Source organism: Pezoporus occidentalis, unplaced genomic scaffold (genome assembly GCF_034315485.1).
Source record: "Pezoporus occidentalis ecotype Australia unplaced genomic scaffold, CSIRO_AGI_Poc_V1 ctg10, whole genome shotgun sequence".
NCBI lineage: Eukaryota > Metazoa > Chordata > Aves > Psittaciformes > Psittacidae > Pezoporus > Pezoporus occidentalis.
Genome location: NW_026912779.1, coordinates 40,014 through 55,413, shown reverse-complemented (window position 1 = coordinate 55,413; position 15,400 = coordinate 40,014). Strand labels below are relative to the sequence as shown.

General features: G+C 45.4%; 1 protein-coding gene across 3 annotated transcripts in view; it reads left to right on the top strand.

Annotated features, from left to right (window-relative positions):
• Positions 1 to 15,400, top strand: part of RIN2 (Ras and Rab interactor 2) — an 84,051-nt gene that overhangs the window by 28,894 nt on the left and 39,757 nt on the right. For all 3 annotated transcript variants that reach the window (XM_062608131.1, XM_062608128.1, XM_062608136.1), the window contains exon 2: positions 1,352 to 1,444. In XM_062608131.1, the coding sequence (XP_062464115.1) occupies positions 1,388 to 1,444 (57 nt within the window). In that variant the 5' untranslated portion in view covers positions 1,352 to 1,387. The remainder of the gene's footprint in view (positions 1 to 1,351; positions 1,445 to 15,400) is intronic.

Genomic DNA, 15,400 nt, shown 5'->3' with positions numbered 1-15,400 from the left:
TCCTGCTACTTGTTAAAACCAACATTAAAAAACGTTTCTTTTCTCCTGCTGCTTCCTCTCACTGTTTTCCAGTGCTTGTGCTTGCTAGGTCTTTTCATTTAACCTTTTTTTCTTTTAAGCTCCTCTTTCCTCCTTGGTCCTATTTACCTTTGTTGATGCCTTCTTATAAGGCATTGGAAGGAAGGAGAACTATGTGTGTATGTGTGTGCCAGGAGGGGAGTGTGTCAAATGTACTTTTTTAACTGTCAGCATTCTCTGTCCCAGCTGCATTGTTTTCCTCAAGCTCCATCTGCAGCCAGGCCATTAAACTTGTTTTTCACTGCTGCTCGCTGCCATTTATAGTTTATTTTCTGCTTGTATCAAATCAAAAGCTGTATCTCTAAGTCTGTATAGTTTTGCACCTGCAATATTTGCCTTTTAGGTAACTGAAACTTCCAACTTAACTACCTGCTATCGTGTCAGTAAAGGTGTGAGCAAGGAGAAGAGTTAGGTTATTTAAATGCAATTATAAGCTCACTGTTAAAAATCCTAGAAGGATGTTTTAGCCATAGAATTTGGCTCCTGTTTAGTTCAGAAGTTTGTTCCCGAATTACTTGTGTGAATTAGTTGTGACCATAGAGGATCTCTGCTATCAGCTGAACATCACCCCCATAATATTTCTCCTCATGAGCATATGTTCTTGGTATGCGTCAGTAGGTTCATCTGGGTGTTAAACTGTTCAGTTTACCTGATAATGGAAAATACAGCTTCTCCGTAACTGGAACTTCAAATGTCATTTTTGGAGGGGGGTTTTCATTGGTTGGTGTTGAGGTTTGGTTTCATTTCAGTGTTCTGTTTGTGTGGGTTTGCTGGGGTTTGACTGTTTGAGATTTTTTTTTTTTGTAATAATATTTTATTTTACCTTCATGGTAATGTGCTTTCTCCTTTGTGGGTGACTTTTATTCCCCCTCCCTCCCCCCGTCAGCCCCGGTAACATTGTAGTGTTTGAGAGCAAATTGTAGTGACATCCAACATTTTGTTGTGTTTGTAATGCAGGCTGAGGTCAAACAAACAAAGCAATCATTATGTTTTAGCATTCTTTTTTTAATGAGTACATTAAATCTACTCACAGCTACAGGATCAGCTGTGGAGAGAAGGAAGAAACATGAAACTTGAAGTAGCACTGTCTTTTTGAAGCAATTTATGGACAAATAGTAGACTAAAGGGATATGTAAGGACTCTGGTAGGAAAAAATGGCACCGTGTTGTTGTCAGAAAGGGTTTTGGCAGAAGACTTGTTGTGACTGTTTCTGTGGCTTAGAGGAATTTCCTACAGACTGGACTAACCATAAAAAAAATGTCTCTACTTTTAGGAGTTCAAGACATATGGTGGAGTCTTCCTGGTGAAGATGTCATCTCTAAGAATGAAAGCCCATTGTCTGGACAAAAGAGGAAGTTTCTTTAAGGTAAATGGGATATTTATGCAGAGCATAAAATGCATAGGTTTGTGTGTAATCTGAACATGCATAAAATACTATCTTTGTATTCTCAATGCCAGTTTCGGTCCATTTTGTGTTTTGGTGGTTTTGGTTTGTCTGTAGGTTTTAGTTCCTTGGCTTTTTTAAAGTCTAACTGTATCTTGGTTAAAACCAACAAGAAGCTGGTGCTTAACTGTAGTCAAACACTCAAAAACCCAGCAAGGCAGATGTCTGTGTCTTTGGGTGTCTACATACTTTAAAGGGCTCTCATGATTCTTCCCCTAAGGTACCAGCCCAGTTTCTTGGATGATACAGGCACTGAAATATAGTAGTTCTGTTCTGGCATGGATGTACTCATAGAGAAAAAACAGAAATAATTCCATGTAGTGTTTCTGTGTTCTGGGGCAGTTTTGAGATGTCATGTAGCTTACAGCACACTTAACGCAGCACATTTCAGTGAGAAATATATTTCAGGTGTGAGCCTTCTGTTTTCCCCCAGCTCCTTTCCATCATGGAGTACAGCTGATGCATGGCAATATACTGAAGGGTCTGGGAAGGCAGGATGCAACATGTGCTTTCCTGGGAAAACTTATGCCCCTGAGAAACACCCAGGGAGTACAGGCAGAGGCCTCTCCGGGCTTGAGGTGGTGCTCAGAGGTGTAGGGAGATAGAACCCTTAGTTGAAGCACCTTCAGGTACTCCCTGGAACTCTTTAGAAATGCATTTTTCCCTGGTCATGAACATTCAATTTTAGTCCTGCTAACCTCATCACAGCTGGAAGGTGGAACCTTGAGAACCTCATCAGAAAGTACATAGTTCAGATGACTGCCTGCAGTCATTGGGTTTTGTGTGTCTTCTGTGGCCATTCTCGCTTCTGCATAGTTATAAATCACTTCCATCTCTGGGAACTTCTGTCAAGGATTGAACTTCATGGCTTAATTTTGCTTTTTCCCAGTATTTCCTGCAGGGTTAACTTACAGGATCTGCTCCAGATTTGCTCAGTTGTAGCAGCTTGGCTCAGGCATGAACACTGCAAAATAAACATGGGTCATTGTGTTCTCTGTTCAGCCTCCTGCTCTGTGTGAGGTTTGTTAAGGGTTTGGAGGATCAGTCACAGGACTTTCAGGGCTGCAGTAAGCTTACTGGTTTCTAGGGGAAAGTGGAAACATGTTTTATATGACAGAGAGAGACTTTATGCAGTAATGCTGGAGAACCGTCGTGTTTCAGGTTGGCATGGCAAAAAGCAGAGGTGCAGTAGAGGTTATCAGTATGGTTTTCAAGATGACTGAATCCCATTAACTGTTTTATTTCTATGCAGTAGGGGAGTTCTGGAGGCAGTGCTAAAGTTAATTGTGGAGAAGACTGTAGTTAACATTTTCTTCCAGAAAAAAAATGGTTAGTTGAAGTGAAATATAGTTAATAAAGCCTTCATGTGCACTGTGTGAGTACAGCCGTGAACGCCATATGCTTCTAGAGAGCAGGACAGGGAGAACAGTCTCCAGGCAGTGCCATGGTATTGTAAGTATGCTGACCTATCAAGCTGTGGTGTTCTACCACTGGCCAGGAGGGTATGTGTATTTTTCTGATGCAAGAAAGAGAGTAAACTGTCACATAGACGGGCTTGGAATTGAGGCTAAATATACAGTGTTGAACTTTTCTGTTCTGCGTTGGAATTTTGCTGTTTATATAGTGACAGGGTCACAGGGCTGTCTTGTTAGGCACGGATTTGCTCTGAGGAGCAATCAAAATTTATTGGTGCTTCTGAGCACTGAATTAACTTGCCTTGATTGCTTCCCATAGAGTATTCATCACCTGCTGTAACTTCTTCCAGTGAAAGATGCTAATAACTGCTGCCATCACAGCTTATATTAAGACAAAGCATTCTGTTTTCTTTTCCTAGTACTGCTGCAAATGTGATTGACCAGCCAAAGCTCTACATAGTGGCAAGCAGCTGCCACTTTACTGACCATTCCTAGCTCCTGCCTCCTCTACTGCTCCTAGTGCACTGCATTCTCCTCACTGGTTCTGTGCCACACATTTCAGCTGTTGCTGTTTCCATTCCCTCTGTTTGTCCTGGGACAGAAATGCTGTTCTTTTGCTGGCTGAATCTTACCCTTATGCTCTGGAAGAATGCAGGGAGGGGTGGGGAGTGGTGGAGGGCTGTGTGTTCCAGAGGGGAGAAATACACTCAAAGGGGAACCAAGCACATGGTGGCTAGTGCCTTTAGCACACGGAGAGTAATAATGACCACTGGTGCTGCATGCAGGACCAGTTTCTGTGTTAGCAGCTTCATTCTGATGACTGGAAAAAGGGAAATATAACCCCCATTTTCAAGAAGGGGAAAATGAATGACCCGGGGAATTACAGAGCAGTCAGTCTCACCTCTGTGCCTGGCAAAATCTTGGAGCAGATTCTCCTGGCAGGCATGCTAAGGCACATGAAAATCAACAAGGTGCTTGGTGATAGCCAGCATGGCTTCACTAAGGGGAAATCCTGCCTGACCAATTTGCTGGCCTTCTATGATGGGGCTACAGAACTGATGGACAGGGGTAGAGCAGTTGATGTCATCTACCTGGACTTGTGCAAAGCATTCGACACTGTCCCACACGACATCCTTGGCTCTAAATTGGAGAGATCAATTTGATGGATGGACCACTCGGTGGATAAAGAACTGGCTGGATGGCCGCACACAAAGAGTTGTGGTCAATGGCTCAATGTTCGGCTGGAGACCAGTAACGAGTGGTGTCCCTCAGGGATCGGTGTTGGGACCGGTCTTGTTCAACATCTTTATCGCTGCCATGGACAGTGGGATTGAGTGTGCCCTCAGCAAGTTTGCCGATGACACCGAGCTGTGTGGTTCGGTTGATACCCTGGAGGGAAGGAATGCCATCCAGAGGGACCTCGACACACTTGTGAGGTGGGCTGATGCCAACCTCATGGAGTTTAACCATGGCAAGTGCAAGGTCCTACACCTGGGTGGGAGCAATCCCAGGCACAGCTACAGGTTGGGCAGAGAAGAGATTGAGAGCAGCCCAAGGAGAAGGACTTGGGGGTGTTGGTTGATGAGAAAATGAACATGAGCCAGCTTCAGTGTGCGCTCGCAGCCCAGAAAGCAACCGTATCCTGGGCTGCATCAAAAGGAGCATGACCAGCAGCTCGAAGGAGGTGATCCTGCCCCTCTGCTCTGCTCTTGTGAGACCTCACCTGGAGCATTGTGTGCAGTTCTGGTGTCCTCAACATAAAAAGGACATGGAACTGTTGGAACAAGTCCAGAGGAGGCCACGAGGATGATCAGGGGACTGGAGCACCTCCTGTATGGAAACAGGCTGAGAAAGTCAGGGCTGTTCAGCCTGGAGAAGAGAAGGCTGCGTGGAGACCTCATGGTAGCCTTCCAGTATCTGAAGGGGGCTATGGGGATGCTGGGGAGGGTCTCTTCATTAGGGACTGTAGTGATAGGACAAGGGGTAACAGGTTAAAACTTAGGGGAAGTTTAGATTGGATGTAAGGAGGGAATTCTTTCCTGTAAGGGTGCTGAGGCACTGGAATGGGTTGCCCAGGGAAGCTGTGAATGCTCCATCCCTGGCAGTGTTCAAGGCCAGGCTGGACAGAGCCTTGGGTGAGATGGTTTAGTGTGAGGCGTACCTGCCCATGGCAGGGGGGTTGGAACTGGATGATCTTAAGGTCCTTTCCAACCCTAACTATTCTCTGATTCTGTAGTACTGTTATAGTGACACACAAGCCCATTGAAGGGTTTGCTTTATGTGTTGCATGTTTTTTTTTGTCTTAAGGCAGTCTTACCAGGGCAATCTTTAGGATACAAATGATCCACAGTGTGTTTTCCTCTTTGCCTTGCCTAGAGCTTCATGTGGTGAGCAATAAACAGGGTGTTCTGGTGGCAGGAGCTGCTACTCAGTTTTGTTATATCTCATAAGCACAAACATTAACCCTATTTGATGCCACTCCAAAGCCGTAGAGGAAGAATGGTCATATTTCCAGACTGTGGTAAGAAACTGTCTCAGTTCATAGAATCATAGAATAGTTAGGGTTGGACAAATATGAGGAGTATTTTTAGGTTATCACTTCCCATGTGCTAAATGGTGTCAGTGGGAGGACTGTAAGCAAGTGCCAGTGTCAGATTCTGAAGCCTTGGTATCTCCTTGTGTGAGTAGTTCTATGTGGAAAATAGATGCTGGAATAATTATTTTGTGTGCCTGCTGTTTATGGTGTCATGGTTGCAGTTACCTGGAATGATTAGGAATGCAGTATACCTGAGCAATTTCGAGACACCAGACTTGGAAAGCCACAAGAAACACTGTGAATTAAGAAACTAAGGTTGTCCTAAATTTTCCTAAGGACAGCCTGGCAGGGGAATAGTCTGAAGAACAGTGGGAATAAAATATGCCTTGAAGCTATGTTTTCAGGCCTCTCACAATCCCTGAGAAGCTGCACTGTTGGACCACTGTTCTGAAGCTACAGCATCAGACTGGAGACTGGAGGCAGCCTGTGTATCCAGTGTGTGTGTGTGCACACTTTGTATACAGTGAAATTGCCTTCTCTTCCTTTTCCTCCCCCCACGTTTATAAAATTGTGGCAGCAGTTACATTTGCTACTGCTGGATGGGTGAGCAAAGAAAACTCTTGGTGCATCAGATGTTCTCATTTTCACTTACTTGAATTTGCCAGGTCTGTCTGTGTTTTGGAGATGTAGTGCTTAAAATTACAGCCTTTTACCAGTGTGTCCTGGGTTCAGCAGTAGCACTCATTTTTCCCCTTCTTGGTAGCTGGTGCAGTGCAGTGTTTTGACTTTCAGCTTGGGAACAGAGCTGATAGTGATGTTTAGGTTTGGCCAAGGACTTTGTGAGCCTCATGCTCTGCCAGGGAGGAGGGGAGGCCAGGAGGAAGCAGAGACAGGACACCTGACCCAAACTGACCAAAGAGGTATTCCATACCACAGCACGTCATGCCCAGGAGGTAACTGGGAGTGAGCCGGAAGGGCTGGGAGACTGCAGGGTTGGAGGAGGTATCGGTCGGAGCTTGGTCGGGCGGAGGGGGGGCAAGTTATCGGTCGGCTGGTGCTGAGGTGTTGTATTCTCTTCCCTTGTTATTTCCTTTATCATTATTATCATTGGTGGTAGCAGTAGTGATTTGTGTTATACCTTAGTTACTAAACTGTTCTTATCTCAACCCGTGGGAGTTGCATTCTTTTCGATTCTCCTCTCCGTCCCTCCGAGAGCAGGGGGAGGGCAAGAAAGGGGGGGAAGTGAGCAAACGAATTACCTGACTGGGTTTAAACCACGACAGTTCTTTTTGGCGCCCAACGTGGGGCACGAAGGGTTGAGATAACGACAGATCTGACCGGATTAATAGTCATTCGTCACAATGCTGATTTATTGGCTCTCAGAGTTGTTTCGCTTGATCTCACAGCTTCAGAATGTTGTAACTTACGTAGAGCCGGTATTTGCTGTGTTAGTGTTTATCAAGTATGGGGCCTGGGCTAAGGTTCTTGTCTCACTGTGCTTTATGGCAATGGCTTGTAATACGGGTGGGCTCCAGCAGCAGGGCGGGACGGACGTGGCCGTGGACTTGTACCTGGCCGTCCGGCTGCTCTTCACCGTCCTGGCCCTCACCCTACTCTCCATCTTCGTGAGGCTGCGGGTAGCTGAGGGGGAGCGGCCCCGGGAGCCGGCGGCTGCTGAAGCGGCCCGGGAGAGCGGCCCCGGGGACCGAGCGGAGGCGGGAGAGGGGCCGGAGGCCGCGAGGGGACGGCTGCCGGTGGAGGAGGCCGGGGCGGTAGAGGAGAGGAAGGAGGCGGCTGCCGAGCAGCGGGAGAAGGCGGCGGAGGAGCCCAGCCCCGCGGAAGAGCCGAGCCCCGCGGAGGAGCCGAGCCCCGCGGAGGAGCCCAGCCCCGCGGCGGCCGAGAGCGTTTCCCGGAAGCCGCCCGCCGAGCCCCAGGAGGCTGCAGGAGACCCCGCAGCATTTCCCAGCAAGGCAGAGGAGGAAGAGCTGGACTCAGGAAAAGAGGAGCTGGTGGTGGGAGAGCCGGCAAGCACAGCAGCTACACCAGCCCCAGTGACAAGTACAGAAGCGTCGTTTGAGAGTTCTGAAGGTTTTGAATGGCCTTTGGGTACCCTTGGGACCTGCCTGCTGATTGTGATGGGGATCAGCATGTTGGCACACACACAGACTGTGTTCTACCCACAACCATTTTGTCTGATCTCAAAAGTTAAGCAGAGTCAGGTTTGGGTCTTGTCTGGGATTAGACGACGATGCAGGGGGACCAAGAGATTTTCCCCAAAGCTGGACAGTCATGAGTGGCAGGGTGTGTGGGACAGTATGGGCAAGTATCTAGTCCACTGGGCCCCTCCAGTGCTTTGGAAGCATTGGAGATGGAAGGCAGCTGTATGGAGTCCCCAGCAACAAGCTGCAGAAACTGCTGAAGGGGACAGTGAATTATTTTAAGCCTGGTGGGCCCATGGCACTTCAGGCCATCAGAGCAGAGATGCAACATAGAGATGGACTCATGATCGAGGGGTGGACTTAGCAATGGACACTATTGCCCAGGTTATTCACGAGTGTGAACACTGCACACAGTCTCTCCTGCTCTGGAAGACTGTTACAAGAGATGGAGCCTGACATCATGGACCAGATGGATTCAGCAGCTTTATAGCTACTGGTCCATGCACTTAGATAAGAGTGATGGTATATTGAAAATGTGGGATCTGAGCATGACGTGAATGGTATGGAATAAGGGGTGGATAATGTCCTGGGTTCAGCAGTAGCACTCATTTTTCCCCTTCTTGGTAGCTGGTGCAGTGCAGTGTTTTGACTTTCAGCTTGGGAACAGAGCTGATAGTGATGTTTAGGTTTGGCCAAGGACTTTGTGAGCCTCATGCTCTGCCAGGGAGGAGGGGAGGCCAGGAGGAAGCAGAGACAGGACACCTGACCCAAACTGACCAAAGAGGTATTCCATACCACAGCACGTCATGCCCAGGAGGTAACTGGGAGTGAGCCGGAAGGGCTGGGAGACTGCAGGGTTGGAGGAGGTATCGGTCGGAGCTTGGTCGGGCGGAGGGGGGGCAAGTTATCGGTCGGCTGGTGCTGAGGTGTTGTATTCTCTTCCCTTGTTATTTCCTTTATCATTATTATCATTGGTGGTAGCAGTAGTGATTTGTGTTATACCTTAGTTACTAAACTGTTCTTATCTCAACCCGTGGGAGTTGCATTCTTTTCGATTCTCCTCTCCGTCCCTCCGAGAGCAGGGGGAGGGCAAGAAAGGGGGGGAAGTGAGCAAACGAATTACCTGACTGGGTTTAAACCACGACACAGTGCTGACCTGTACTTCAGAATGCCCATCCAGATGGACAGACTGTAGTGTACTTCTGCATGTTGCTCTCACGTTGTTCTTGTTACTTTACAGTTACCCCAGAAACCTTTAGCATATTGGTATGCAGTTTCACAGGACACTTAAGTCCTCATAAAGAGTATCTTACCATTCCCAGCAATGTTTACGAGAAAATTCATTGACAAATAACAGTGGGAAACTCAAACTTTTCCTTCTGGCTCTTAAATAGCTCCCATTGCTGGAGCTGGAGCTTCCATCCAGCTCTTTTTGTTTGTTTGTTTGGTTGGTTGTTTTTTTTTTTTTTCATGTTCATTCTTTTGACTGTTGGTACACCCGGAAAACAGGATTCTCCCAATTTGATGAAGAGCAAAGGTCTGCAGTTTTATGGCTGAATTCTCTTCATACCTTGCAATTGATGAAGGCTCAAAGTTAGCAAGTACTGAAAGAATTAAGCAAAGACGGAGTTAGGCTAGGGCAATTCTGGAACTGAATAGCTTGCCAGTGGTTACAGAGGGAGTCTGTGGTATAGCAAGGAACTGAATATATGTCTCTGACAAATGTGCTTTTTACTGAACCATCCTCATTGTCATCCAAATGTTCCAGTCTTTACTGAACTGGCATCAGAGGTTTTACACCACTAATGCTCTCCTGTCCCAAAATCAAACATCAGGCAAAGCTTTGTTGCTTACTGAAGAATAAGACAGTATTGTTAGTGGTCTTGAGAATCCATAGCTCCCTGTGCAGAATAACCAGAAATTGCAGCCATGTATCAAAATATTTGATTGTGTTCAATCCAGCAAGAAGTCCAGAAATAGCATTCCCAGTTTAGCTAATCTCTGGCACTTGGCTATCTCATCGCACAGGGTGCTCTTTTGAGGGTTGCTATGCTCTGCTTATCAAGACACAACAGAAAAGATGTGATACCAAAGAGGATGCAGGTCTCTAGAAAGAATGAAAGATGCGATGCTGACAGGAAGGGGGGTGGGAAGTGCTGAGGCTCATTTGTCCAGTCTGATACTAATCCTTGCTCTCCTCAGCCTGTGTTCCCTTGCCAGATTGGAAGCCCTGATCTTACCTTTTCCTCTTTATCAGTTGTAAATCTCAGGGCTTGGAAACATCCTGCATGAAAGATGGCGGTTTTGGTAATTCTCTGTACAAGCCTGTTTACATTTCAGCACAAAACCCAGGAAGTTGGCTGCCATGCAGTGATGGATGGGTGATTTTTCTAAAAATGTCCTGAAATGGACAACAAATCAAAGCCACCCGTCTTCCTCTTGGGACTAGGGAACTTTATTACTTGGATGAGCAAGACCATGGCTGTGCTGGCCTTCTGAGGGAAACACTGGTCTGTGTCTGGTCCTGGGCATGTACTTTGATGCACAGCAGTGATGCATGTATAGACAGAGCATATATGACAATCAAATATATGTATTCTGGGGAGAGAGCGCTGGTGAGCTGAGTTATGTTTGGTCTCTATGTAGGAATGATGCTGTCACCCCTGCCAGCTACTGAAAGCTGTGATCAATCTTATTGAACAAATAACCAGTTGACAATAAGCATAGCGTTAAACATTATGAAAGAAAACATTGTGGTTCAAGATTTTGCATTTCATTATTTCCTTCATGGATTTTAGGAATGTAAACAGTATATGAGTATTTGTGGCAATCTAATGTTTAGGATGGGTTTGGCTATGGAATACTGTACTGAGCTGCTATGTGAATTCATGCCGAATCATAATTATTACTTGGGTTTACAGTGGTTGTATTGTACTTTCTTTTTAACTTGCAAAACAGTGCTTTATCAGAAGTAAACTCCAAAAGAAAAACATTAACACAAAAATGTCAGTTTGTTATGTTATATAAGGTCTCCCTTTACTTTCAGGGTTTTTTTTAATATTAAATAGTACATCACCTGAGAAGGTGTCATACTTGCAAACATTTATTTTCATGTAAACGTCTTATTTCTGTAGCATAGCATGGTAATAACTGTTTCAATGGTCCTATATCATCTGTGGCCAATTTTTTCAAATTTTTTTTTAAGCCTTGAGGTTTGTGTATGTTGTTTTACAGTAACAGAAGCCTCTGACAAATATATCCATCCACTTCAGCTGCATTTTCCTTTGGAAACTGCTTCTTATGTTCTTGATTTCAACTGGTCAATGGGTGAGGTTTCCCCATTATTTCCAGCAAAGTAGGCATCCCACTCTGAATAGGTGGCAGCCTTCTGCTGCTGCTTGTTTCCTCAGGGTTAGATCTAATAACAGTACGCACCGAGGATCCTTCCTGCATTTTGTAGAGACATATTACTAACAGCTTATCTTGTGTAACGCTAATGATGCATCACATACAGTGCTTGTTGACCAGAAATATCTTGCTCCTAAATACTTCAGAAATTGTCAAAATCATGAGTACACGTTATGTTATTTGATAGTAAATGATTTGTCAGGTGCTGTTATAACAATGTTTGTCAGTTAATTGCAAGAATACCCAAATGATGCAACTCCAAAAGACTGTTTGTTTTTGTTTTTGTTTTTTTTTAAACCAGGAGAAGAGTAACTTCTTCTTTTTTTTTTTTTTTAACATAAAAAAGAATTTGGGGAAAATGAGTTTCATTTGCAGAAAGTATTGACAGTTTATTTAAAAAAATGAGATTTTAATTCCTAAAGATCAGTGTTTTGGTTCAGGTGTAGTACCTGCTGTCAGGGTGGGTGGGGAGCGTGCTCTGTTCTATAGACTTGGTAGGTCATGGGGGTTATGTAGTATACCCAAGAAATGTAGCCGGTAGGAGCGAATGTGAGCGTAAGACCACTTGAAACATTTGAAATGTGCCATTTTGTTTCATTTCTCTTTAGCATTTTTTCTAAACACAGAAAAAAATCCTCTTAGGAAAGACAGCTTTGCGCAAGTTCTCTTCAAGGCAGACATACGAATTAAAAAGCATTAAGATTTCAGTGTTTTCAATATAAAGCTGATCTGCAGCACTTGCCTTATGCTGTTCTGATTTAAAGCGTTTATAAGTAAAAATGCATATTTGAATAATTTTTTTCCCCAAGAACTTTAATTTTGTGCAAGCAAGTAGCTTTCCCAGACAAAGATGTAAAGGGCAGTTGTGTTAAAGAGGCCAAACATGGCAGCTATACAAAAATGACTACAAATAAGTTAAAAAAAAAAATAGGGTATTGGAAAGCATCAGAAGACACGCTGCCATGTTTTAGCCTTTAGGTATAAGTGAACAAGAGGCCAGGTTGGATGAAGCCTTGGGTGAGATGCTAAGGTGGTGTCTGAAAGCCCCGGATGCTTTTGTGGAGAGCTCCTGTTCTATAGTTTTCAGAGAAAAATGCTAGAAAACTCTTTTGTTGTGCAAACTGTTGGCCTGTGAGCCACTTAATCACAGAATCATAGAATAGTTAGGGTTGGAAAGGACCTTAAGATCATCAAGTTCCAACCCCCCTGCCATGGGCAGGGAGGCCTCACACTAAACCATGTCACCCAAGGCTTTGTCCAGCCTGGCCTTGAACACTGCCAGGGATGGAGCATTCACAACCTCCCTGGGCAACCCATTTCAGTGCCTCAGCACCCTCACAGGAAAGAATTTCCTCCTTATATCCAATCCAAACTTCCCCTGTTTAAGTTTTAACCCGTTACCCCTTGTCCTATCACTCCAGTCCCTAATGAAGAGTCCCTCCCCAGCATCCCTATAGCCCCCCTTCAGGTACTGGAAGGCTGCTATGAGGTCTCCACGCAGCCTTCTCTTCTCCAGGCTGAACAGCCCCAACTTCCTCAGCCTGTCTTCCTACAGGAGGTACTCCAGCCCCTGATCATCCTCGTGGCCCTTCTCTGGACTTGTTCCAACAGTTCCATGTCCTTTTTATGTTGAGGATACCAGAACTGCACACAATGCTCCAGGTGAGGTCTCACAAGAGCAGAGCAGAGGGGCAGGATCACCTCCTTGGACCTGCTGGTCACGCTCCTTTTGATGCAGCCCAGGATACGGTTGCTTTCTGGGCTGCGAGCGCACACTGAAGCCGGCTCATGTTCATTTTCTCATCAATCATCACCCCCAAGTCCCTCTCCTTGGGCTGCTCTCAATCTCTTCTCTGCCCAACCTGTAGCTGTGCCTGGGATTGCTCTCACCCAGGTGTAGGACCTTGCACTTGGCATTGTTAAACTCCATGAGGTTGGCATCAGCCCACCTCACAAGCATGTCGAGGTCCCTCTGGATGGCATTCCTTCCCTCCAGGGTATCAACTGAACCACACAGCTTGGTGTCATCAGCAAACTTGCTGAGGGTGCACTCAATCCCACTGCCCATGTCAGCGACGAAGATGTTGAACAAGATCGGTCCCAACACCGACCCCTGATGTGTCCCATCTCTGTAGATGTGTCAGAGAGTGGTCCTTTATGGGTGCAATTGATCTTGCAGGTGCAAAGACTGAGGTGATCCTGCCCATGAAGAGGAGCTTATTCATCCTGTTGCTGTAGCTGGTCCATGAGGAACAGCAGTTGAGCTTTCATGCAGTTGCCACTGTGGGAAATCTTGTAGGGAAAGAAGCCCAGGTTGTGGTGCTGGCAACTTAGGATTCAAAAGCAGCTGCTAATGTGGCAGAGGGTTGCCCCCATTTCTGCCATTTCCTCTTTCGGTCTGAAGCAGAAGCATATCATTCCCATGCTGCTTCTTGCAATACCTGGTGCCTGCATGCCTCCAGCCAGCTGCTAGTCTCCCCTTGCAATCTTTACAGCTTCTGCCAGTTGTTGTGCACTAATCCTGCTGCTGTAGCCAAGCAGAGGTGGCATAATCTCTTTTGGTGATTTAACAATAATCATTTGAAAATAAATAGGTGGTCAAGTCCAGCTGAGATTGACTGTCTTTGAGATGCTTGTGTCAGTGGCCTTAGGTTTTACCATGCTCCAGTGGAAGGATGCAATGCAATGGAAAGGAGCTGAGGGTGGGGGTGATTGTTCTGGACCCTTTGTGATCCCCTCCATCAGACCCTGCAGCAGGGTATCAGATAGGGTGACCAGTCCATGTAGCACTGGAGTAGGTTTTGGCTAATGCAGTGAAAAGGCTGCTCTGCTGACCTTATTCAATATTGCAGGTTACAGAGCTCATAGCTACACTAGGCCTGTTTCATTAGCAATTACATCTCTGAATAGTTTAATAACATGTTAAGCTTCAGATAGTGATTTCTGTCAGAAGTTCATATTTTAAACTCTCAAATATAGTTGCAGATCACTGAATCAGTTGCCATCTATAATGAGACTCAAGGTGCTGACTCATGTTGTGTGCTGGTAGCTGACTCGTGGTGACTTCCTCCTGTCACCTTGCTCCAGGCGAGCCAAGACCAGAAGCCCTAATGTATTTACAGCTGGCTAAATTGCCCATATTTGTGACTACTTAGTGCTTGAAAAATTTTACACTCTCATAGTGAATATGAAGCATCTTTAGGGAATGCTGCAATTTAAAACCGAAAACTGAGCCTTGCTTCATTTATTAGGAACGATAATTTTTTTGGCCATTACTGCAGGATGAAGCACATAAGGCAGTTCTGCTCATGGCATGGCTTGTTCATGACTCCACAGACCATGTTAGAGCCTTTGTAGCTATCTGGTAGGAAAAGAAAAAAGGCTGTAATCTGGTCATGATTCAGCTCTCAGTTGTGTTCAGGTGCAACTTTGGAAAGGTTTTAACAGCAGCAGAGAGTTGCTGCAGGAAGAAAAGACTGCATGCTACCTTACTGCAGTAGGTGGGAGGTTAGGAGGTCTGAAAATACTAGAAACTGCACAACAGACAGCAGAGAATGAATTCCACTTTACTCATTTCAGCTGCTGGGGAGACTGGGAGGATTTCATGTAAGAAACCTACTGCTTGGAGGCTAATATGGAAGGTGGAAACCTGGTGCCCAGTGTGGCTGGGAAGGGGATATTGCCTCCAGTCCTTTTTAATCTGAAAGTTCAATTTCCTGGCACTGAAGTAAATTAAGATTTGCAAGTCTCGTGTTCGCATACTTGCAAAAGGGACCAAGTTCAAACATGTCACTTCTGAATGGAAGATGGAAAATACAGGGCAGGAAAGTGGTGAGGTGTATGCCAGGATATGTAGGTAAAGGTGAAGGATAAGGGAATAAAAAAAGGCAACCAGAAGACTGTGCTGAGCAGTTAAGAGCTGTTTTAAGGAACTAAAATGAACAGCTTCAGCAGCACCGTAAGGAATAAGAAGGCTACAAGAGCTGTAGAGGCATAATAAGACTTGCATCAGTGATGTTCCTTTTATTAAACCTGTATAGCTGCATTTGACTACTTCATTGCACTTAGTAAAACCAATAATGAATGAGAAATTTAGCAGGTACTTATAACTGAATATTTTTACTGTAACTGTCAGCCCCTAAGCATGTTTCCTGCTGCTGAGTAGATGGCTGGAAGACATGAATGGTTTGAATTCCAGCAACATCCTGGTCAGATTGCAGAGTTTTGGGTGGCTGATCCAATTACTGACTAGTTTGGGGTGCCTAAACTGAGACATAGGTTCTCTGTTGGCACAAAGAGCCCAAATCCCTGGGCTGTTTCTGGAGTGGCTGAGCAAAAGGGCATGATTTCATATTGGGGA